Source organism: Dipodomys merriami, unplaced genomic scaffold (genome assembly GCF_024711535.1).
Source record: "Dipodomys merriami isolate MVZ:Mamm:240054 unplaced genomic scaffold, mDipMer1.0.p SCAF_307, whole genome shotgun sequence".
NCBI classification, from domain to species: domain Eukaryota; kingdom Metazoa; phylum Chordata; class Mammalia; order Rodentia; family Heteromyidae; genus Dipodomys; species Dipodomys merriami.
In genome coordinates this window covers 13,688-38,937 of record NW_027204571.1, presented here as the reverse complement: position 1 = coordinate 38,937, position 25,250 = coordinate 13,688, and the positions used below count along the sequence as shown (strand labels likewise).

The window sequence follows — 25,250 nt, the reverse complement described above, 5'->3', positions numbered from 1 at the left end:
TTAATTAGGTTACGAGTTCAAGTCAGAACAAAGTATGGGAAAACTGTAACATGCCACATCAAAAACAATATTCAAAGAACAGCCATGTTGGTGGTATCCCAACTTTAAAGTTCTCTTTATCCCATATCCCATATCCAGGTCAGCTCTTACATCCAGCAGTGCTACAATACAGGCAGGCATCTTCCATCTCATTTCCTAAGTGGGACAGGGCTATTAAAGTCCAGACCTACAAGCTCTGCCCACACACCTGCTCAAGAGGCAGCACATTCCCTCCACCTCAGCTGGAATGAGCTGGCAGAAGATGCATTTCATGATCTGCTGGACTTAAGTGGAAAAAAGTTCTCTCCCACCAGCTAAAGCAGCAAATCCAGTGTGGTACGACTAATCAATTTTTCTTTTTCCTGGGCTTGGGCTTGAACTCTGGGCCTGGGTGCTGTCCCTGGGCTCATTTTTCCCAAGACTAGCATTCTACCACTTAAGCTACTGTGCCACTTCTGGATTTTTCTGTGATTAATTGGAGATAAGAGTCTTGGTCTACAGGCTTGAGTCACCATGCCTGGCTTTAGGTTTAATAACCTAACATAAAGAACACAGGCAGAGGGGCTGGGAAGGTAGCTCAGTGGTAGAGTGCTTGCCTTGCATGCCTGAGGCCCTGGGTTCGATTCCTCAGCACCACATAAGCAAAAAGAAAAAAGCCGGAAGTGGTGCTGTGGCTCAAGTGGTAGAGTGCTAGCCTTGAGCTGAAGAGCTGAGGGACAGCGCCCAGGCCCAGAGTTCAGGCCCCACGACCGGACCCAAAAAAAAAAAAAAAAAAAAAGAACACAGGCAGAGAAAGGTAAAAGTATAATAGAGGTCAACATCTTGGCCTTACCAAGTATGTATAAAACATTTCACAAGCCGGGCTCCGGTGGCTCGCGCCTGTAATCCTAGCTGCTCAGGAGGCTGAGATCTGGGGACTGCAGTTCAAAGCCAGCCTAGGCAGGAAAGTCTGTGAAACTCTTATCTCCAATAAACCACCAGAAAACCGGAAGTAGTGCTATGGCTCAAGTGGTAGAGCACTAGCCTTGAGCTGAAGAGTGGAGGGACAGTGCCCAGACCCAGAGTTCAAACCCCACAACCAACAAAAAAACAAAAAATGAAAAACGAAAAAACAACAACAACAAAATAAAGTCACATTACAACAAAGGATCCAGGGTTTTCCACGGCATACCTGGGTTTGCCTTCATGGTTTCAATGATCACATCTGTCATTTCCCGACGGCCAAGGTGCTGATGAATGATAGCTGCTTTCTCCCCGGGTGACTTCCCTTCTAAACAAGCTACAGCTGAAGCCAATGTCTTCTTTTTGATCTCTTCATCAGACATTTCCCCAGCTAAAGAACACATGAATCATTAATACCGATAATAAAACAAGTTCCTCTCCATTTTCAATTTACCTGTAGATGCGTTTCCTTTTTCTCTCTGATGGTCCCTTTACCCTCATAAATGATACACCTCTGGGACTTTCACAGTACCCTCAACAAACAATCAACAGTCAGTACAATAAACTGAGAAATGCAGGCTGTTAAATCATATGCTTTCACATTAATCAGGCTGAAGCTTGCCTGAAAAATGAAATTCCTGAGTTCAAACTCCAATATGACCAAAAGAATCTAAAAGTTTTCTACAGTGGCCAGTAGCTAGTGGCTCACGCCTATAATCCCAGATACTCGGAGGGCTGAGATCTGAGGATCACAGTTCAAAGCCAGCCTGGGCAGGAAAGTCCGTGAGATTCTTATCTCCAAACCACCACCAGAGAACTGGAAGTGGTGCTGTGGTTCAAGTGGTAGAGCGCTAGTCTTGAGCTGAAGAGCTGAGGCACACTGCCCAGGCCCAGAGTTCAAGTCCCATGACTGACCAAAAAAAAAAAAAAAAAAAGTTTCTACAGTGATTATGAGTAAACTAACATATGGGTAATACCTGAGAAACTGAGACCCTGGTGTGAAATCTAAGCTTAAGGTAGTTTGTTCGTTAATAGAAACCCTTTACAAGTCATAGTCCTAAACATCCTGGATACTGGTGGCTCACACCTGTAAAGCTAGTCTGAGATCTGATCACAGTTCAAAGCCAGCCAGGCCAGGCAAGTTCTCATGAGACTCTATTTTTTTTGGCAGGTGGGGGGTGGGGGGGTGTTAGTACTGAGGCTTGACTCAGGGACTAGGCTCTGTATCTGAGTTTCTTTTGCTCAAGGCTAGCACTCTACCACTTGAGCCACAACGCCATTTCTGGCTTTTTTTCTGTGTATGTGATACTGATATACTAATAGAATATACTGATACTAATAGAACCCAGGGCTTCATGCATGCTAGGCAAACACTGTACCACTAAGCACATTCTCAGCCCCCCCCCCCACCTCCAATAAACCACTCAAAAACCAGAAGTGAATGCCCTGTTCAATGGCCATGAACACCACCACCACAAACAACAAAAATCCTGGGTTATCTTCACTCTATGAATCAAACTATGAGAATCTATGCTTTGTTTAAAATTAATGGAACACATAAAACAAAAAAAGGAATCCAGACGTGACTAAAATACCCTTCATATCATAACAGCTGTCAGAATACAGACCAGCTTGTGTCTTCCAGATACCACTAGAATTTGTTGAATGATTCTATAACTGACCCATGTAGATGTCAATTTAGTTTACTTTCAAAACTGAGGGGAACCTTGGAACCCTTGAAAGATGCTCATAAACCTCACTGAACTCATACTCAGTGGTGACCAGCCTAGGCAACATGGTGCCAAACACATAAGAAAATCATGTTTAGCTGGGCGCCAGTGGCTCACGCCTGTCATCCTAGCTACTCAGGAGGCTGAGATCTGAGGATCATGGTTCAAAGCCAGCTGGGGCAGCAAAGTCCGTGAGATTCTTATCTCCAATAAACCATTAGAAAACCGGAAGTGGTGCTATAGCTCAAGTGGTAGAGTGCTCATCTTGAGCTTAAGAGCACAGGGACAGCGCTCAAGCCCAGAGTTCAAGCCTCACGACTGACACACACAAAAAAGGAAAAAAACAAAAAGAAAATCATGTTTAGCCTTAATTTGCAGCTCCAAAGTGCACATACTTAAAGAAGTGTCCATAACAGCACCCATTCCCACCCCAGCCACTCTGATCTCGTTAAGTTTCCTCGACGCTGTCTCCTTTCTTTCACAAGAAAGCACAGTGCAACCTTACCCTTACTCTGTACTTAATTCACCTGCCTCCCCATTGAACTGCTGGTCCAGCAAAGCAGAGACCATGTCAAATTCTATACACAAGGAAAGCTCCAGCAGGTGTGGTGCATCCCATAAATATCTCTTGAATTAGTTATTCCTTGGTAATTTCAGAGGGACCAAGGAAAAGAAAATGAGCCCTTTTCCTTGCTGAGAAGTTGCCTGGCTGGTGTTGCTCAGACCCAAGCCAGCTGAGTCAGAATCCCAGTTTCACCAAACCTACCAGCTCTCTGGGGCAAATAGCTTCTTGCCTAGGCCTGGGTTTCCCGAAGTATACAAGACACTCCCCTATCCATCTCCCACCCAAGATGCTGCAGCGATCTTTAAAGATAATGCACTGTCGGGGGTGGAGAGCAGTTGCTCATGCCTTGTAATCTTAGCTACTCAGGAAGCAGGGTCGGAAGACAGCGGTTCCAAGCCAGCCTTGCTGGGCAGACAAATTTCAGCGACAAGAGTCCCAGGAGCTTAACTACCAGAGCAGGCATGGACTCGCGATCCCTGGACCTCAGCCTCCTGAGTAACTAGGATTACAAAGACTCATCGTCAATTAACCACCCAGAAGGCCGGAAATAGAGCTGTGGCTCAAATGGTAGAACGCCAGCCTTGAGTGGAAAAGCTCAAGGACGGCGCCTAGGCCCTGAGTTCAAACCCCAGACTGGCACACTGGCACACACACACACACACAAAAGAAAGAAAAAAGCTACTGCCCCACGGAGGTCGGCGCGGGGTAGAGGCAGCGCGTGATGCCCGCGACTGCTATTACGATTATTGTTCTGGGACGCCCCGACGTGCGCCGGTGCGAAGGGGGACAGGGACGGGGGCGACGCCGTCGGCGCGTCCGCCCCACAGCCCGACCCTCACGTGGGACGCCAACGGCCGGCGGTGGGCTGGGCTTGGCGGACAGCACGTCCTCCAGGCCGCGGAGGGGCGGACGGGCCTCCTGGCCCCCACCCCGTTCCCACCTCGGCCTGAGGCCAAAGCCCCCGCCCCCCGCCCCCCGCGAGGCCCGTCCGGGTCCGGCCCGAGGCCCCGGCCCGCGAGGCCCCGGCCGCGGCTCCGGAGTGGGCCGGCGGAGCGGCACTCACCCGCGGCGCTGAAGCCGAAGTCGGCAGGGACTGGCGAGGGCTCCGCGAGCTCCAGTCGGATGACTACCAGTGACACACTCATAGGGTGGGCGCTGGCCGGCGCGGGCCCCGGCGGGCTCAGCTGAGGCTGGGAGGCGAGCCGAGAGGCCGAGCGGCCCGGGGCCGGCTGCGCCGCCACCGCCTCAGCGCCGCCGCCGCCGCTGCTTCAGCAGCAGCAGCCGCAGCCTTCCCGCAGCTCGCGGAGCCACAACAACCTCCACTTCCGCCTCCCGGCCTCCGTCGCTGACCCGCGAGGTCACGCATGCGCGCGGGGGTAAGGCGGGGCCGCGCGTGCGCCGTCCGACCGGAACGCCGCGAGGTCGGCCGGGAAAGGACGAGTCCTGGGCTCCGCGGGCCGAGCGGTGGGTTTGCGCCCGCGCTGGGATTATTAACCTCTGCCTGTCCGCGAGGCCGCGGCCTCAGCCCGCCGCGGCTGACGGCTTCGCCAAGCCTCGGGAATGCTCGCGGGTCCCGCGCTGTTCCCGCAGTTACGGCTCCGACACGGGAGGGTGGTGGTGCCCGGCCCGCTTCCCGAGCGGGACGCCGAGGCCGGGGGGCCAGGCCGGGGCCGGGGGGCCAGGCCGAGGCCGGGGCCAAGTTGCTCCTCGGAGCACCCGTGGGGAGTCGGCTGAGGGACGGCGACGGCCAGGCCGAGAGCGCAGTGCCCGGAACAGATCGGCGCCCTGTCCCCGCGGTTCCACCGACGTTCAACTGAGCGCCTAGACGTGGGGTGCACACTGTTGGGGTACCGTGGCGAATCGAGTAAACACGGTGTCTGCCCTTGTGGAGTCGACCTTCATCTCCGCCTGCGCGATCGTGAACTGGCCGCTGCATGGTTATCTGGTGGTTGTGGAGATGCAGTGGCTGCGTATGGAAGGCGATGGCGTTATTTCCACTCTGCCAGACGGCCGTTACCACGTAGATACTGACCATAAGCATTCTAGAGGCTGGGGGGCAGGAAGTCAGGTTCAAGATTCTGGGCTACCTAGACCCCTGTCTCAAAGCATCAACACCTAGACTGTAGCTTAGCACGAGCATGCACAAGACCCTGAATCCAGTCTCCAGCACCAGAAAGACAGTAACAGCCACAGGCTGGTATTGCAAGTACAAGACAGAATGCTATTCTGGGTACATGCTGTAATGATACACAGGGTGTGTCGGAGGACAGCATGGACATGTGTGTATCATGAGCAGAAATATGTGCAGAAATATAGCTTGTGACTGCATTCTATGTAAACATGCCGCATACTTTGCTACTGAGTGGCTCAACCTTTGTACCATTGACATTTTTTGAGCCCTGATAATTTTTTGAGGGTTGAGGATGTGCCCTGTGACACATTAAATGCCAGTGGCACTTTCATCCAGTGGTAATTACTCAAACCGTGTGCAGATATTGTCAAATATTCCTTGGAGCCCAAAGCACCCTCTGTTGAGAATAAAAAGTGCATTAGTCATACACAACCTAGTATAGGCATATGCCTTGAGACATATGAACTTTTAAAGTAGTGTGTAACATGTTTTGCTGGTGCTGGCCTCTCTAGGGTCTTGAGCACACTGAGTACATATTCTTCCACTGAGACACACTCCTTTCCCATTTACTCACGTATTAGGTACTAACTAGAATGTTTTACATACTTTATCTTAAGCAATGAGAACACAAACTATGAGATACTTTGTCTCCACCTTGTAGAGAAGGTAGCTTAGGTACAGGGAGAGTAATGTGCCCAGGATCTCAGTAAATGGACAAAATCCTTAAATCTCTTTACTAAACCTTCTCAATATGGATAGGAATTATGCATTATTCTAAACTGATTATTCTCATTGGCCAGCAGAAGTCACAGGAGATGCATGCACTAGAGAGCTAGAAAACTAGATTTGTTAGCCAGAAATGGACAAAGGACTTTTTTTTTTTTGTGGCTGCCAACTCCTATGCAAGTCTTCAGCTTGTCCCCATTTTCTTCCTCTTTTCTTTCTTCTTCCCTCCCTCCCCCACTCTGACCTGGAACTCTAGATCCTCCTGCCTCCTCCTCCTGACTGCTGGGATTACAGCCCAGCTCTTATTGTCTGATGTTATCCACGTTATTCATCCCTTCAGCCCATGTGCTGAGCACAGGCTCTGGGTCTAGAAACCACTGAGCCTCAGGGAATAGATGTATGTGAATGTGAGTAGCATAAGCCTTGCCTCATTGTCTGATTTATGAAATAGCGACCCCTTCACATAACACCTTAATAATAGCAGTATAATTATGTGTGTGTGTGTGTATATATATATATATATATATATATATAGTGATAAGCTTGTCTTACCATGAAAGGAGCAGATACAATGTTTTCTGTAATAGGGTAAGGGATCTACTGAAGGTATGAAGAAGGAGCAAGAGAAGTGAAAATTGTCTCAATCTGCCTGGGAAAAGAAAAAGAAGACTTCTATTAGAGCAGATAAAAAGGCAAGGCTGTGAGGTAAATGTCAATGGCAACTCACTAGGCAGATAAAGCCCAGAAATGTGCCAAGCACAGCAGGTTCTGAGGCCTGGGGGGAGGGGAGGTCCAGGACTCTCCTGATCTGAAGAGCATGACTTGCCTCACGTGTCATGTGTCCATTAGTAGGAGTGTGGGAAGAACTGGCCTCAGAAAGGTACTTTAAACTTGGCCCTTTGGGACTCAAATATTTTTTCAGCTCTTCCTCACACAAAATGTATAGAACTTTTACAGGCCTATCGTGTGGTGTTTTGTTTTGTTTTGTTTTTGCCAGAACTGGGGCTTGAACTCAGCCTGGGTATTATCCCTTAGCTTTCTTAGCTCAATGCTGGTGCTCTACCATTTGAGTCACAGCTCCACTTCTGGCTCTTTAATAGTTAGAGATACAAATCTTACACCTTCCTGCCTTGGCTTGTCTTTGGACCAGGATCCTCAGATCTCAGCCACCTGAGTAGCTAGATCACAGGTGTGAGCCATTAGGCTTGGATTTAAATTAATTTCTAATAATCTTTGAAAAGGCCTATCAACCTTCCAGCCTTTTTTCCCCCCAAATCACTCCCAAACTCAACACATTTCCAATTACCCAAGAAGTAACATCATATCATTTTCAAAATTTACTACTGAAGATTCTTAGCTGGTTGGAGTGGCATATGTCTATAGTCCCAACTCCTTGGGAGGCTAAGGTAGGATGATCATTTGAGTCCAGGAGTTCAAGACAAAGCATCATCTTAAGAAAAGAGTTCTTCCCATGTTTTTTTCTTTAGAGGCTTCATGAAGAAATGAAGCTACATGTCTCCAAGGAGCATTTAGACTTAGGCAGGCAGCAAGAGCAGCATTCCAGATCAAGGGCACAGCCTTTACAAAGACACAGGAGGATATCATGTTTTTTTTTTTTTTTTTTTGTCTTCTTTTGGTTTGTCGTGAGGGCTGAACTCAGGGCCTGGGCACTGTTCCTCAGCTCTTCAGCTCAAGGCTAGCGCCTGACCACTTGAGCCACAGCACCACTTCCGACTTTTTTTCTGTTTATGTGGTGCATCCAGGGCCTTGTGTAGGTGAGGCAAGTACTCTACCACTGAGCCACCTTTCCAGCCCGTTTTTTTTTTGGGGGGGGGTGGGGGTCAGTTGTAGGGGGCTTGGGTGCTGTCCCTGAGCTCTTTTGCTCAAAGCTAGTGCTTGACCACTTTGAGCCACAACTCCACTTCTGGTTTTGGTTTTGTGAGTGGTGGAGGTAAGTTTCACGGGGACTTTATCCTGCCCAGGTTGGCTTTGAACCATGTCCTCAGCTCTCAGCCTCCTCAATAGCTAGGATTACAGATGTGAGCCACCAGTGATCAGCCCTGGTCCTTTTAAATTTTGTTAATGTGTCCATGCTGGCTGGAACTTTAGGTCCTGCTGTCTTAGACTCCTGACCAGCTAGAATGACCTCCATGTGCCACCAGGCCTTGCTTCCATGGGAGCTTTTAAATGGATTAAGGTGGGACCAGATTTGCAGTTTTGCTCAATGCCTTTGGCCAGTGAATAAGGAAGGAATTGGAGGGTGGTTTTCCAAGAAGCAGGAGACCAGCTGGGATCTGAGGATGGAGATGGCAGCAGGAGAGGAGGAAGGGGGGTAGTTAGCAATTTCCAAGGGGAAGAACAGACTGCACAGAATCCCCACTTGGTGACTAAGGTAGAGAGGGAGGAGGCACGGAGGTGAATGAGGAGTGTGATAGTTGGTGTCCAGTTCCTCCCCTCCTCCCCCAGGCCTCAGGATGGAAGCCTGGATGGAGATGGTGCGGCCAAGCTGTGCCCTGTGTCCTTCTTCCTGGCAGCCTCGAAATCACTATGTACATAAGGCGGCTTTGCTGGCCCTCCCGTCTCCAGTGTGCACGGAGGGCAGCTGTCCCGAGACACGTCCAGTGCAGGCAGCAGGAAGCCCACCGATGGAAACATTTGGGGTGCGGTACCTACCGAGCGGTGATTTTTGACATGGGCGGAGTTCTCATTCCCTCTCCAGGGAAAGTGGCTGCTGGTGAGTTCTTTCTTTCTTCTTCCTCTTTTGGAGACCAGGGGTGGGAAGAAGAGAACAGAGGGTGATAGGAAGACAGAGAAGGGATCTTGGGCAGCAGTGCACCCCAATGGGTAGTACTCTGGCCCTGAATCAAATTCCAAGCACCACTTCGTCTTGGAAAAGTTAGTTTCTCTGTCTTAGTTCCTCACCATGAAATAGCAATTTATATTATAGTAATAAGTTAATCGTGTGACTTAGCATGGGACTTGGGGCGAGTTAAATGAAATAGTTCATAGGAAGCCCTATTTAGCCCAGAGAAGGCTTGTCTCAACCCATATTCTCAGTAGATGAGAATGTGTTTATGTGTGGTGATTCTTGTGTTTAAGCACTTTACTCTAGGAACAGGACTACTTCTAGAAGCTTTTTTTTTTTTGGTCCTGGGCTTGATCTTAGGGCCTGGGTGATTTCTTTGACCATTTTCAGCCCAAGGCAAATGCTTTATCACTTGAGCCACAGCTCAGCTTTTTTGTGTGTATGTGATTAATTGAAGATAAGAGTCTCATGGACTTTCCTGCCTAGGCTGGCTTTGAACCTAAATCCTTAGATCTCAGACTCTTGAGTAGGTAGGATTGTAGGCATGAGCCACTGGAACCTAGCTTACCTCTAGAATTTTTTTTTTTAACCAGTCCTAGGGCTTGAACTGAGAGCCTGGGCACTGTCCCTGAGCTTCTTTTGCTCAAGGCTAGCACTCTACCACTAAGCCACCTTCCTAGCCCCTACTTCTAGAATCCTTTTTTTTTTTTTTTTTGGTCAGTCAATCCCTTTTTTTTTTTTTTTTTTAACTCTGTGTTTGGGCGCTGTTCCTGCACTCTTCAGCTCAAGGCCAGTGCTCTACCACTTGAGCCACAGTGCTACTTCTAGTTTTCTAGTGGTTTATTGGAGATAAGAGTCTCATGGACTTTCCTGCCTGGGCTGGCTTTGAACCCAGATCCTCCGATCTTGGCTAGGATTACAGGTGTCAGCCACTGGTGCCCAGCTTACTTCTAGAATCTTAAATGCTGAGTGAACTCCCCCAGGAACACAAGACTATGATCTTTCCTTTCCCCTACGCCTGCTGCCTAAGACACCCCATCAAACTCTGCTCCGTGGCTCTCCCTTTATCAGTCCAGTGCACTGGATTCATTTTGGTACCAGGTTCCAAGCCAGCCCAGGCTGAAAAATCCATGAGACTCTTTATCTCCAGTTAACCAGTAAAAAGCCAGAGGTGGAGCTGTGGTTCGGTTCAAGTAGTAGACAGATAGCTTTGAGCAAAAAAGTCAAGTGAGAATTTGAGGCCCTGAGTTCCGTGAAGACCTGAGTTCAAGTCTCAGTACCTGTACAAAAAACAAATTACATCCTAGAAATATAATTATGGTCCTGGGAGTATCACTTAGTGGTAGAGTACCTGCCTAGCATGCGTGAAGCTCTGGATTCCATTCCTCAGTACCACATAAAAGAAGCAGAAGTGGCGCTGTGGCTCAAGTGGTAGAGTGCTAGCCTTGAGCAAAAGAAGCTCAGGGACAGCGCCTGAGTTCAGGCCCTAGTACTGGCCCCCCCCCCAAAAAAAAAATATGAGTATGTATGTTTATATATATATATATATATGAATTTTATATATAACACATATAAAGGCTCAGCAACTGTATTATAATGAAAAAATAAAAACCTCAGTCTGTACAAAAAATTAGATATAATAATGTCCAGATATTCCCAGAATCAGGTCTGTGAACTACTTTAGTCTTGTGCATAGAAATCACCTTATTTATTTCACAAGGAGAGCAGCCCTGTGTGCCACGTGGCACAGTGCTGCGCTGCCATAAAAGATTACCGTAGCTTACAACATCAAGGGAGGAGGAGGAGGTGGTCAGAATCAGGCACAGTCCCTCAGGAAGCTCCTTATGTGCCAGGGCTGACTGAGTGACCTCATGTCATTGGTGTAGCCTGTCATTGCCTGAAGCCAGTGTAAGGCCTGATGCTCACTGGCTTATTCTCTCCATCATACAAAGTAGAAGCTCTCCTTCAGAGGGCTCAGGTTGAGTTTGTACGTCATATATTCCTCTGAATCCCCAGTGACCCCTGTGTGGGCATCACCATGGTGCCATAGGACCTGGCATAGAAATTCTCCCAGCCAAAAAAAAAAAAAAAAAGAAATTCTCCCAGCCCCTGAGTCCCAGCTATGTGGGGATGTATCTCACTTTTGGATGTTTTACTTCCGATAAGAATGGGAGGTTCGGAACCAAATCCCTCCTGGAACTATACTGAAGGCCTTTGTCAAAGACGGTGAGAATGGGATCTGGATGAGATTTATGAGAGGAGAAATAAAAACCAACGATTTCTTACAAGAATTTGGGAGAGTTTGCTCTGAAATAGTAAGTAATAAAGATATTTTCTGTTTCCATATTTGCCTTTTTTGCCTTTTAATGTAACACTCCACCCTGTTGATTAGCTTGAAAATAAAATGAAACCCCAATAACCCATTATATGATCTAAGCTATTTATCCCCCTCCCTAGGCACTCAACTTTATACATGAATAAATAAAAATGTTCTTTCCTCAAAGCCATCTGCAGGTATTGAAACAGGAGCCATCTGCATAATGGCTTTGATTCCCAAGCTTATGAAATCAATAGAAATATTGATCATTGCCCTCATGCTAAGCTCTTATTTCTGCTAACTCACATAACCTTCACATAACTCTACTAAAATATAATTTAAAATGTAATAGAAAATTTCTGTGGTGTGGACAGATGGTCCTACAAAAGTGTGACTTAATATCACTTAAAAATTGTCAAAATGGTAAAATTTATGTTATCTACACTTCCCACAATTAAAAAGAGTACCTAAGTGAAGTAGTTCATCTGAAAATCATGAAGCTGAGTGAAGAAGCCAGTCAGAAATTATGGTGTGAGGGCTGGGAAGGTGGCTCAGTGGTAGAGCGCTTGCCTTGCATGCCTGAGGCCCTGGGTTTGATTCCTCAGCACCACATAAGCAAAAAGAAAAAAGCCGGAAGTGGCGGTGTGGCTCAAGTGGTAGAGCGCGAGCCTTGAGTTGAAGAGCTGAGGGACAGCGCCCAGGCCCAGAGTTCAGGCCCCACGACCGGACCCAAAAAAAAAAAAAAAAGAAATTATGGTGTGTGTCACAATTCTAATTGAGCATTTCCAGCATACTCAAATCTATAGATACAGAAAGTAAATTATAATATATACTAATAAAAAAATCTTTAAAATTGGGCAAAGGAGCTAAGGAGAGACTTCCCAGAAGAGGAGGTAAGAATGGCAAAGAAACACATGAAGAAATGCTCATCAGCCCTGGCCATAAAGGAAATGCAAACCAAAACAACCCTAAGATTGCATCTCACCAAGTTAGACTGGCCATCATTGTGAATTCAAGCAACAGTAAATGTTGCACTGTTGGTTGGGCTGTAAAACTGGTATAACCACACTGGACAGTAGTCTGGGGGTTCTTCAAAAACTAAATATAGGTTTTTCCCTATAATCTGGCCATACCACTGCTGGGCATCTACCCAGAACATCACAAGCCAGGATACACTAAAGACACCTGCACATCCATGTCCACTGCTGTATTATTCACAATAGCTTAAGTTGTACAAACAGCCCAGAAGCCTCACAATAGATGAGTGGATCAAAAAAAAAAAAATGTGGTACCTAAACACAATGGAATTTTACACAGCCATTAGAAAGAATATGTTATTTACAAGGAAATAGATGGATCTAGAACAAATCATGTTAAGCTCAGAGAGACAAAACAGTGCATGTTTTCTCTCATATGCAAAAGCTAGATCTAAAATACACTGAGACATGATAAATTATACAGGACTGTAGGCCTTCACACACAATGTGGTTACAGAGGAGGACACTCTTAGGAGAGGAACACGAAGGCACAATGCCTACGTGCATCTGATCATACAAAATTCCATTTATCAAAATGAACTCCAGGAAATGGAAACAAGAGGCTTTTTCTTTTTTGCTGTTTTTGTTTTCTTTCCTTTTTGTTCTGTTCATTTATATGTCTTTGGGTACAGGAATGGAGGGACAAATAGTGAACAAATCCAACAGTGGTATCACTGGACACTATGTTGAAAAAGAACTATACAACTTGTGGGTGGGATGGAAGGGAAAAACTGGGAGAGCCAGGGAAGGGGTGACATTGTCCAAAAAGAAATGTACTCTTTACTTGACTTGTGTAGCTGTAACCCCTGGGTACATCACCTTTATAATAACAAAAAAAAACTTTTTAAAAAATAAAAAAAGGAAAGTAGATTTTTTTTCTTTCCTTTTTTTTGGGGGGGGAGTGTTAGTGGGGTTTGAACTCAGGGGCTTTCCCTTGTGTGGCTGATGTACTATCATTTGAGCCATACCTCTAGCCCTGTGTTTTGCTGGTTATCTTAGAGATGGAGTCTCATGGACTTTTCTGCCTGGGCTGGCCTTGAACTGCCATCTTCTAGATCTTAGTCTGATTAGCTATAATTACAGCTATAAGCCACCTGGCCTGGCTTGCTTTTGTTATGGTCTTGCTTTCTGCCTAGCCCAGCCTGGATCATAGTCCTCCTATATACTCTTCCCATATAGTTGGGGTGACAGGTACATAACATTATGCCCAGCTTTTTACTAGTTGAGAGGAGTCTCTTGAACTTTTTTTTTAAACCAGTCCTGGGTCTTCAACTCAGGGCCTGGGCTCTATCTCTGAGCTTCTTCTGTTCAAGGCTAGCACTCTATCATTTGAGCCACAGCACCACTTCTGGCTTTTTCTGCTTATGTGGTACTTAGGACTTGAACCTAGGGCTTCATGCATGGTAGGCAAGCACTCTACCACTAAGACACATTCCCAGCCCATCTCTTTTCTTTTTGCATGAACTGACCTTGTTTCTGTCTCTTGGGTGGTGAGGATTTACAGGTGTGAGCGATTTCACCTGTCTAGCCTAACAAGGGCAGGGCTCTGAGTTCTAAACCTAGTAGCACCACCAATAACAAAAGGATGAAAAAGGATTAGTGGTTTCTTGGACTTAGGGCATTGGGTGTAGGGTAGTAAAAGTGTTCAATAATTATGTGGTTGCACAATAATGTGTTCATATTAAAAACCACAGACTAGTACACTTCAGATTGGCAGATTGCTATGTCAATTATATTTCTGTAAAGCCATTATGATATTTAGGCATTTGTCTGGACTTTGCAGATTTTGATGCATTGACTGATTTTGGTGCCGAGGTTGAAATTAAAAACAAGAACATTGGGCTGTAGCTCAGTGGCAGAGCACTTACCTAGCATGCATGAGGCCCTGGGTTCAATCCTTAGCACCAAAAAAAGTCAATACAACTATAGTTTATAATGGGGATGCTAAGTAAAGGCAATATAAAATCATCAAATGCTTGTCTTCTAGATCATTAAAAATAAATTACTTCTGCTTAATATACTTTTAAAGTTTAATATATCTTCTTGTGATGTTCTGGCTTTTTTCTTTTCTAAACTGTCAATCCATAAGCAGAGTAACTGCAGTATTGATATTCTCTAATCATTGTAACTTTGTGGGGTTTTTGAAACAGTCTTACCATGTAGCAGATTGACCTTGAACTCATGATTCTGCCTCCATCTCACTAGTACTGAGATGATAGGTTTGTACCATCATATCTGGATTCTAGTCTGTTATTTTGTTTTTTTCTTTTTTTTTGTACTGCTCCATGGCCTAGGCTCAGCTCACGGCTAATGTTCTACCACTTGAGCCACAGCTCCACTTCTGGCTTTTTCTGGTGGTTAATTGGATATAAGAATCTCCTGGAGCCGGGTGCCAGTGGCTCACGCCTGTAATCCTAGCTACTCAGGAGGCTGAGACCTGAGGATCATGGTTCAAAGCCAGCCCGGGCAGCAAAATCCGTGAGCCTCTTTATCTCCAATAAACCACTAGAAAATCGGAAGTGGTTCAAGTGGTAGAACGCTCACCTTGAGCTGAAGAGCACAGGGACAGCCCAAGCCCAGAGTTCAAGCCCCATGACTGACAAAAAAAAAAAAAAAGAATCTCATAGACTTTCCTACCCAATCTGGCTTTGAACTGCAATCCTCTGATCTGAGCCTGCTGAGGAGCTAGGATTATGGGTGTAAGCTACTGGTGCCTTGTAGCCAGGCACAATGGCACACACTTGTAGTTGTAGCTACACAGGAGCCTAAACAGGGGGATCCTTTGAGCTGCCTGTTTGGGGCTACTCTGGGCAACATAGTGAGACTGTTTCAAAAAACAACCAAATAAACAGAACTCCCCTCACACCTGTAATCCTTGCTTCTTAGGAGGCTTGTCCAAGTGTTGCTTTCAGATCTAGCCTTACCTCCAAAGAACCACCATAAAACTGGAAGTGGCACTGTGGCTCAAAGTGGTAGAGCACTTGCCTTGAGCAAAAGAGCTCAGGGACAGTGCCCAGGCCCTGAGTTCAATCCCCACAACTAACCAGAAATTTTAAAAAATCACAGGTGGAATTCAGCGTATAGGTGAGGAGCCGAGGGTCATGGATTGAAGCTCATCAGGGCTCCTCCCGTTTTGTGTCTGCAGTCAAAGACCACTGTGCCGGTGGACTCGTTCTTCTCTCTGATGACCAGCAAGCAGATGGCAAGGCCGTTCCCAGTGATGACCGAGGCCATTTCTCAGATCCGGGCCAAAGGCCTTCAGACCGCAGTCTTGAGCAATAATTTTTATCTCTCCAATGGGAAAAGCTTTTTGCCCCTGGACCGGAAACAGTTTGATGTGGTAAGCTGAGGGGAAGGCTGTGGAAACAGGGTCTCACACTCACCCCAGGATGTAACATTGAATGCTGCTTGTGTGCAGCTCTTAGATTTGACTGAGATAGGTGTTGGGTTGAAGTGGAGCTTTTACAGTGATAACTCAGCCCACACATCTGAAAGGGTTCTCTGACCTTTCCTAAGACCAACTAGAATCATTCATTTATTTAGGTTTTATTTCTGTTTATTTTCTAATAGTGTGCATTGATTGCACATTGTTTTATTTCTACACATGCAAACAATATACTTTGATCAAATTCATCTCAATTATTCTTTTGTATCTACCCTTTCATCTTTTTTTTTTTTTTTTTTTTGTCGGTCGTGGGGCTTGAACTCTGGGCCTGGGAGCTGTCCCTCAGCTCTTCAGCTCAAGGCGAGCGCTCTACCACTTGAGCTACAGTGCCACTTCCGGTTTTCTGGTGGTTTATTGGAGATAGGAGTCTCACGGTCTCTCCTGCCCGGGCTGGCTTTGAACCGCGATCCTCAGATCTCAGCCTCCTGAGTAGCTAGGATTACAGATGTGAGCCACCAGTGCCCGGCCCTTTCATCTTTTATTTTCTTCTTTTTTTGGTGCTGGTTCTGGGCCTTGAACTCAGGGCCTGGGCTTTTTTTTTTTTTTCCTCAAGGCTAGCTTTCTATTACTTGAGTCACACCTCCGTTTCCAGCTTTTCTGGTGCTTAATTGGAGATAAGAGTCTCACAAACTTTCCTGCTTGGGCTGGCTTTGAGCCTTGATCCTCAGATCTCAGCCTCCTGAGTAGCTAGGATTATAGGTATAGACTACAGGTATGGCTCCTTTTTTAAAAACAATTTTTATGTTTTATGGCTTTTATTGTTCTGTTTTCATACGTACATATGAAGTACTTCTGGCATGTTGGTCCCCTGCATCCTTTCCTTCCCTGCTTTGCCCTCTGACCAGTCTTCCCCAAAGCCCTCTTTTATCAAGACCAACCTGATTGCCCTGTTTTTGTGGTGCTAATTCCTGCACCATAATTTGGTACACGTGTCCTTTAATGTTTATGACATAATTTAGACACATCTGGCTTTGTGTAGATGTCTATTTATGTCTTACATAAATAGGATTGACCCTCTAGGGGATGCAAAGCCCACAATGGCAAGAGGGTTTCCAGGGCCTTCTACAGGGAAGATGGGAACCCTATCACTGTCCAGCCAAGAGTTATGTCCTCTGGAACACACCAGAGGGAATTTCTCTGGCAACTTAAGTATTTGACATGTAACTTCACAGCACCATCTGTTTCTTTCCATTCTGGGAGAGGCATTAGGTGTGCTTCTAGGAGGTGGCATGTCCCCTTTGCAGCTTCACTTCTGCTCGACGTCACCATCGTGGGTGACAGGATGAAGTGCCGACATGCAGACAGTGAGGAAAGTGTTTGTGTGGCCACAGTGTCCAATATAGAACCCATGTTTGTCCCTCGGTTTGTAGCCCTGAATTTCCCAGCTTAAGAAAACAGCGCCGGGGCTGGGAAGGAGGCTCAGTGGTAGAGCACTTGCCTTACATGCATGAGGCCCTGGGTTCGATTCCTCAGCACCACATAAGCAGAAAAGGCCAGAAGTGGCACTGTGGCTCAAGTGGTAGAGTGCTAGCCTTGAGCTGAAGAGCTCAGGGACAGTGCCCAGGCCCAGAGTTCTGACCCCATGACTGGCAAAAAGAAAACAGCGCCATTTTATATCACAGCACTGTGAGCGGTTTGAGATTTAAGACAAGGTCTCACTAGATAGCACAGTCTGGCCTTGAACTCACAATCCTACTGCTTCAGCCTCCCAAGTCTGGGATTATAGATGTACACCACCATGCCCAGCTAGTACAGTACACTTTTAAGTTACATATTTCAATAAAACTCACGTGCCCACGTTCTGCGCTTTATCTCAAGAAGCATGTCAGAGCTCTTCCTTTAGGGGCCCGCTCTCCTCCCTAGGTGGTGGAGTCCTGTGTGGAAGGCATCTGTAAGCCGGACCCCAGGTTGTACCAGCTGTGTCTGCAGCGCCTCGGCCTGCAGCCCTCTGACTCCATCTTCCTGGATGACCTGGGACCAAATCTGAAAGCAGCTGCCAGCCTGGGCATTCATACCATCAAAGTAAGAGGCACTGTGCTTTGAACCCCCGGCCAGACACCAGGACTTAGTGCAAGCATCCCTGGGGGGGGTCCTCTTACATTTGTAGCTGTAGGTTACTTTCAGAGCTTTCCCCACCTCATTGTTATACAGTGAGGAAACCAGCATGACCCGCTCCTTGCGTTTCAGCGGGCAGCAAAGCTGCTGTGTACAAAGAAGGCCGCTGGAGTAAAGAGCTGCCAGGCATCCAGACTAAGCCAGGCTTTTCTATGATGGGAGCCAGGGGCTGCCAGGCACACAGGCTGCCCTGCTCCCCTCCCTTCCCCCCCCCTCCCCCCCGCCCTGGCCCAGCCCTGTGCGAGGGCTCTCTGGCTAGCCTTTTTACATTTGGATTTGTATGGTTAAGCTGAGTTGCTGGAGGGACAGAGCCAATGCTGTGTCCCAGTCATCTGCTCTCTTGGCACGAAATGTCTTCTGAACTCTTAGACAGGGTCTCCCTACATAGCTCAGGCCAGTGTGGATGCCCCTGCGATTACAGGTATGCACCACTATGCCCGGCTTATTGTAAGCTTTTAAGCAGCACTCTTCTGTGCATGTAGGAAGTTGAGAGTGGTTAGGAATTACATTAAAGAGAGTCAAACAGAACAGAATCTGTTTCCTCATTAGTTGAGTGTGCTGGCTCTAGAGCCTTCCTCAGAGGACTGACTCCTTGGGTGTTTCTCCCTGAGGATCGGCTCTGGGAGAGACAGGTGAAGACGGACAGGGCTCACCCCCATGAGGTTGAGATTCTCTTCCAAACCAGGTCGACGACCCAGAGACTGCAGTGAAGGAACTGGAAGCTCTTCTGGGTTTTCCATTGCGCATGGGCATTCCCAACACACGTCCTGTGAGGAAGAATATGGAAATTCCAAAAGATGCCTTGCAGACGTACCTCAAGAACTTGCTGGGGAGCGGAGGCCCAGGTATGGAAGGCCGCGGGGTTTTGTGGCCCTGTGCGCAGCCAGGCTTCCAGGCTGCTGCTCACTTTCAACCCCTGGTGGACGGGCAGAGAAGAGCCCTGCTTGCAGTTTTGTGTGGGGAAAGTAGCAAGCTCCTTTCTCTTTCCCTTTCCTTTTTGTGTCTTTCCTTTTCCCCCTTCTTCTTTCTCCTTTATTTTTCTTTCTCCCTTTCTCTTCCTTCCTTCCTTGCTTCCCTCCCTCCCTCCCTCCTTCCTTCCTTCCATACTAGGGCTTGATTTCAGGGCCTGGGCATCATCCTTTAGCTTTTTCACTCAAGGCTGGTCTTCTATCACTTGAGCAACAGCTCCATTTCCAGCCTATGCTGGCTTTGAACTGTGATCCTGAGATTTCAGCTCTTAAGTCGCTAGGATTACCGTACCCGGCTTACAAGCGCCTTGCTTTGGGATCACAACAGTACACTGTGGCTCAGCAGCACTGTCCTGCAAACTGCCCTAGAGGAGGAAGGAACTTGGGGGACTACTGTTTGTGCTCAGGGGTAGTTGGGAGTTTGTCAGTTTTTTTTTGTTTTTTTTTGGGGTCCGGTCATGGGGCCTGAACTCTGGGCCTGGGCGCTGTCCCTCAGCTCTTCAGCTCAAGGCTAGCGCTCTACCACTTGAGCCACAGCGCCACTTCTGGCTTTTTTCTTTTTGCTTATGTGGTGCTGAGGAATCGAAGCCAGGGCGCTCTACCACTGAGCCATCTTCCCAGCCCAGTTTGTCAGTTTTTGACGCGACAGCTGGTTTGGTGGAGGTGAGTTCTAAGTTGCATGATTTAAAAAAAAAAAAAAAAAACAACAAGCTGGTGCCACTTTGTCTGGACTCCTTCTTTACACTTCAGCTCAGACAAGTGGTGTACCGATGCTGGGCAGAGGTTCCCACCTGCTACTCAACTCTGCTTGGTCCTTACAAGAGATCCACGCTGGGACGTCTCCCGGCGATTACAGCCGTGGTGCTCCTTTGGTTCTTGTGGGGACCACGCTGGCTGTTTCCAGCCTGCTCTCTCTGACAGGAATCTATGTAAGGCTCGGTGTTGTCATGAGGCCAAGTGTGGGTGAGGTCCACTTCCGCCAGGAGCTGGCAAGCAGGCCACAGTCCTGGAACTTTGGCTGGCGCTGAAGACACAACGTGTAGCTGACACATTGGTGTTGGGCACGGTTTGGTTGAGTGGGGTGAGGGACACACCAGGGCACTTTCCATCCTTGTGGCCAGCTGGGTTGTCATGTGTGTGCTGTAGTTCACGGGGCAGGAGCCGGCCAGGGGGACTGTGCGGAATACCAGGCAGCATGGGAAAATGACCAGGTACAAAGGAAGTGGTCTTTGCCATGCTGTGGTGACCTCTGACTTTGTCCCACGCCAACAGGGTGTGGCTGGGGCTCAGTTGCCTTACCCAAGGAGGAGGTTTCTGGGTTTTTTTTTTTCTGCACTGCTTCAAAGATGATGTTCTGTACTCCAAAGGCAGAAGTCAGGGAAGAAGGGGCATCTGTCCACATCTGGCTCTGGCTGTGCTCTGAGTATTGTTTGGAAACTTGCAGGTCCTCTAGAACTCCTGCAGTTTGATCACGGACAGTCAAATCCAACTTACTACATCAAGTGGGCTGACCACCAGCTGGTTCTGAGGAAGAAGCCTCCAGGGGCTCTCCTTCCGTCTGCCCATGCAGTGGAGAGGGAGTTCAGGTAAGTTGTGGGGCGGGGGGCGGGTAAGAGTGTGCAGCCCTGAGACCATAGGTCAGTTTCTGTGAAGGTGCCACGTAGTAGTGTATAAATCTGCATTGTAGCCAGGAAGCACAGCTCAAGCCTGTAATCCCAGCTACGTAAAAGGCATAGATCAGTGGATTGTGGTTTGAAGCCAGCTTGAGCGAAAAGACTCCATCTCAACCAATAGCTCTGGATGAGGTGGTGCACCTGTTATTTCAAATGGCTGGGCACAGTGCTGCACACCTGTCATCCCCAGCAACCCAGCAAAGCATAAACAGGAGGACCACATTCCAGGCTGGCCCCGGCACAAAGTAAGACCTTACCTCAAAAATAACATGCAAGCTGGGCACCAGTGGCTCATGCCTGTAATCCGAGCTATTCAGGAGGCTGAGATCTGAGGATTGAGACTGGAAAGGTGGCTTAGTGGTAGAATGCTTGCATAGCATGCATAAAGTCCTGGGTTTAATTCCTCAGTACTACGTAAACAGAAAAAGCCCAAAGTGGTGCTGTGGCTCAAGTGGTAGAGTGTTAGACTTAAGCAAAAGAAGCTCAGGATCAGTGCCCAGGCCCTGAGTTCAAGCCCCAGGACTGTCCAAAAAAAAAAAACCTAAAAAAATAATACCTTGAATATTCTACAAATGTCAGTCTAGTCAGCTGTTGATAGCTTTGTTCAGCTCTATGTCTTTACATAAATCTAACTTTGGTTCTATGGCTACTGAGAGGGATGTTTCTCCTCAGTTGTGATCATTTTTATGTATTTTGAAGCTGTATTATTATGCACATATGTGTTTGCTATTATAATGTCTTGTTTGTAATGTCCTCTTTGTCTCTGATAATTGCTCTCACTTATTAGACTTTTCAGTTGCATGGTACTCCTTTCCATCTTTTTATTTTCAGCCTATCTATGGTGATTTGTTCTTTTTTTTTTTTTTTTTTTTTTTTGGTCAGTTGTAGGGCCTGAACTTTGGGCCTGGGCACTGTCCCTCAGCTCTTCAGCTCAAGGCTAGCACTCTGCCACTTGAGCCTCAGCCCCACTTCCAGCTTTTTCTGCTTATGTGGTGCTGAGGAATCGAACCCAGGACCTCATGCTTGCAAGGCAAGCACTCTACCACTGAGCCACCTTCCCAGCCCTGGTGATTTGTTCTATACTGTTTTGTTTTTCTTTTTCCAACCCTAGGGCTTGAACTCAGGGCCTGTTTGCTGACTCTGAGCTTCTGTTGCTCAAGGTTAATAGTGTTCTACCACTTGAGCTACAGCTCCAATACTGGCTTTTTCTGAGAAGTCTTTTAAATTTAATTTTATTTTTTGTTGGTTGGGGAGCTTGAACCCAGGGTCTGGGTATTGTCTCTGAGCTCTTTTGTTCAAGACTAGTGCTCTGCCACTTGAGCTACAATGCCACTTCTGGTTTTCTGGTGGTTAAATGGAGATAAGAGTCTCACAAACTTTCCTGCCTCGGCTGGCTTTGAACTGTGGTCCTGATCCTCAGATCTCAGCCTCCTGAGCTAGGATTACTGGCATGAGCCATGGGTCCCACGCTATATTTTTTAAAGTATTCCTTTTGTAGACCTCATATAGTTAGGTCATATTTCTATCCAGCCTGACAATTAAGCTATTAAATTTAATGTAATTGCTGATATATTTGATTTAAGTATTTTCTTGTTTTGTGTTTTTCTTACCTACTTTTGGGTCCCTTGAATATTTTTTAGAATTTCATCTTAGTCTTTGCACGTCCCTTGTGTGTGTATGTGTGTGTGTGTGTGTGTTGTTGTTGTTGTTGTTGTTGGGGATCCAACTAAGGGCCTCCTGATGCAGCTCAAGCACCATACCACTAGGTTACAGCCCAGCTCCAGCGGACTGTGTTGTAAATCAGAAAAGCAATCTGCAGAGGCTCATCAGTGTTTCCCCCGCAAGGCTCATTTTTCTTTGCTCTGGCAGAATAATGAGAGCCCTGGCAAACGCTGGCGTGCCTGTCCCCACTGTTCTGGACCTCTGTGAAGATTTGAGGTAAGGTTCACATGGTTCAGCGACTGTGTATCCAAGTGAAGAAGAGAAAAGCCCCTTCACTGGCTCAAGTGCCATTTTGGTAGAGATAAAGCAAATACAATTTGGGTGGGAGAGAAAAGACTCTATAGCCACTTCCCTCATGCACGTGTGCGCATGCACCAGTACTGGGGCTAGCACTTAGGTGCTATCCCTTAGATTTTTGCACTCAAGACTGGCCCTGTCACTTGTATCACTCTTCTACTTTCAGTCTTTTGCCAGTTACCTGGAGGTAAGAGTCTCAGACTCTAAACGCCCTGTACTTATGTGTAGAGGGACCAGGAAATGTCTAGTATGGCCAGGGTGAGCTCTTCCCGGGCACCATGCCTACACTTGGCCCCTGAACACCTCTGTGTCTCCCCTGCCCCCCAGTGTTGTAGGCACACCCTTCTATTTGATGGAATACTGCCCAGGTCTCATCTACAAAGACCCCTCCCTGCCAGGCTTGGACCCAAGCCATAGACGAGCCATCTACACCGCCATGAACAAAGCTCTGTGCACAATTCACAGTGTGGACCTGAAGGCCACAGGGCTAGAAGGCTATGGGAAACAAGGTGAGCAGAAGCTGCTGGGCCTCTGCAGTTAGGGTCTGGATGGTAGCCTTGAACTGAGGCCTTGCACTCTTGCTCGGCTTTTTCACTCGTAACTGATGCTCTATCACTTGAGCCACACCTCCAATCCATCCATCCACTTTTTATAAAATTAATGCATGTGAGTTTTAGGTGTTTCTCATTCTGCTACCCATTTCCTTCCTCCCTTCCTTCGCCCCTCTCTCCCTGTGTCCCTCCATCCCTCCCAGACAGAGCCTCACTGTTTTCTAGGCTGGCTTTGACCATTTTGGCTCAGCCTCCTGAGTAGCTGGTACCCAAGGCTTTACATACTTTATCATCCCAGAAACTTAGGAGAATCATTTCATGGATGAGAAAGATAAGGCACAGAAGGGTTAAGTCATATGTCTGCTTGTCTGGCTGCAGAGTTCATGCTCTTAGTTGGCCATTGTTGTTTGGACAAAAGGGACTGACTCTAGGCTATTAGGAAGCTTACAAGGTATGCAAGATGGCCGGGGTTCACTAGGAAGGCCACGTGGAGCATACAGAACCAAACAAGGCAGACACTGACATAACACTCCAGTGTTTCTGAGGGTTTCACCACCCTGGCTAGTTTTCAAAGCCTTTGTAGGTTGCTGGCACCACAGGTTCTAACTGTGGTCCCCACAGGGGACTATCTTCCCCGCCAGGTGCAAACCTGGACCAAGCAGTACCGAGCCGCGGAAACCAGCACCATCCCCGCCATGGAGAGGCTCATCCAGTGGCTGCCGCTCCACCTCCCCCAGGAACAGAGGACCACGGTGGTGCATGGGGACTTCAGGTGGGCACATGTCGGGGAGTGGAGTACTAGATGGGAAAGATGATGGGCAGGGCCCTTGAAGAGGGAAATCAAACCATGGGCCATGGTCCATTTGACAGGAGGAATTATTCCTCTTACCTCATGCTTTGTCAGCCTTGACCCTAAGGCATTTGGGGGGAGCTGCTCTCCATGGTGGCTTCTCCCCACCCCCAAGTTGTAACCACTAGAAGCACCTGTAGACAGTGTCTCCTGGGCTTTTTGGCTGGTGGCTCATGGCTTTGAAGGAAGCCTTGTCACCTTTCCAGACCCAACCTAGACCTAGGAGTCCCCCTGCATCCCTGCTCCTTACCGTGTATTTGTTAGGGGCCTCAAGAGGCGAGGCGTTAGGCTGGAATTTTTGTGGCATGACCATCAAGGACTTTGCACCTCTGCTTTCGAGTCATTGGAAGGTAGCTGTGGGGAACGGGCTGCCTGGCCAGCGTTGTGGTCCACAGTAGAGGAATTCTGCCACCCTCCGCCCTCTGCCAAAAGGAAGCTCGGCAAATAACTGGTCAGGCAATCTCCCGCCAGTGCTTCTGATTGGCTGAGTACAGTGGGAAGTCAGAACAGGTGACCCCGCAGTCCACATTCCCAGCACAACCAGGGCAAGCGGGGTAGGGAGGGTGCTTGGAAGAAGGAGTGGACCGTGCTGGTACAGAGCATACCTTCGGGCAGAGTCCCCAGAGCCATCCATCTCATTCCTATGTGGCTTTTCAGGCTCGACAACCTGCTGTTTCACCCAGAAAAGCCAGAAGTGCTTGCTGTCCTGGACTGGGAACTTTCCACCTTAGGTGACCCCCTCTCAGATGTCGCGTACAGCTGCCTGGCTCACTACCTGCCGTCCAGTTTCCCACTGCTGAGAGGTAAGAATGGCCCCGCCTGGGGAGCCAGCCAGCCCAGCACTGGGAGCTAGTCTGGCCGAGGGGTGACTGGACTAGGTATGACCACACAGTCCTGGGCTGGATGTAGAAATCATGTAATGTGTCCTGTCACTGTTGGGGTGAGTGGGTGTACGAGGCATGGCAGGGGATCAGTGTGCCTGCCTAAAGCCCTCCTGCACATGCTCACACATGGCTAATTTCTACTTGATTTTTAAATTAAAAATACAATATTAGGGATAAAAGTGTAGCTCAGTGATAAGGTGCCTGACTACCTAACTCAAGGCCCTGAGTTCAAACCCCAGTATTGCCAAAAATAAAGAAACTTCAGCTGGGTGCTGGTGGCTCATGCCTGTAATCCTAGCTACCCAGGAGGCTGAGATCTGAGAATGATGGTTTGAAGCCAACCTGGGCAGCAAGTTTCCTACGAGTCTCTCTCTCTCTTTTTTTTTTTTTTTTTTTTTTTTGTCGGTCATGGGGCTTGAACTCTGGGCCTAGGCGCTGTCCCTCAGCTCTTC

The 25,250-nt window shown here is 47.7% G+C and overlaps 2 protein-coding genes across 5 annotated transcripts in view; one reads left to right on the top strand and one right to left on the bottom strand.

The window, feature by feature from the left end:
• LOC138840910 (BRCA1-associated protein) overlaps positions 1–4,600 on the bottom strand; it is a 30,616-nt gene extending 26,016 nt beyond the window's left edge. The window contains exons 1-2 of the mRNA XM_070041311.1: positions 4,340–4,600; positions 1,211–1,372 (exon numbers count right to left, since the gene is read on the bottom strand). Of these exons, the coding sequence (XP_069897412.1) occupies positions 1,211–1,372; positions 4,340–4,421 (244 nt within the window). The 5' untranslated portion in view covers positions 4,422–4,600. The remainder of the gene's footprint in view (positions 1–1,210; positions 1,373–4,339) is intronic.
• A 37-nt stretch (positions 4,601–4,637) lies between these two features.
• LOC138840908 (acyl-CoA dehydrogenase family member 10-like) overlaps positions 4,638–25,250 on the top strand; it is a 32,491-nt gene continuing 11,878 nt past the window's right edge. For 3 of the 4 annotated variants that reach the window (XM_070041310.1, XM_070041309.1, XM_070041307.1), the window contains exons 1-12: positions 4,638–4,740; positions 6,721–6,838; positions 8,668–8,867; positions 11,106–11,254; positions 15,439–15,633; positions 17,602–17,760; positions 18,539–18,698; positions 20,266–20,407; positions 22,364–22,432; positions 22,841–23,022; positions 23,686–23,836; positions 24,572–24,717. In XM_070041310.1, the coding sequence (XP_069897411.1) occupies positions 8,681–8,867; positions 11,106–11,254; positions 15,439–15,633; positions 17,602–17,760; positions 18,539–18,698; positions 20,266–20,407; positions 22,364–22,432; positions 22,841–23,022; positions 23,686–23,836; positions 24,572–24,717 (1,540 nt within the window). In that variant the 5' untranslated portion in view covers positions 4,638–4,740; positions 6,721–6,838; positions 8,668–8,680. The other variant, XM_070041308.1, reaches the window with a different exon arrangement.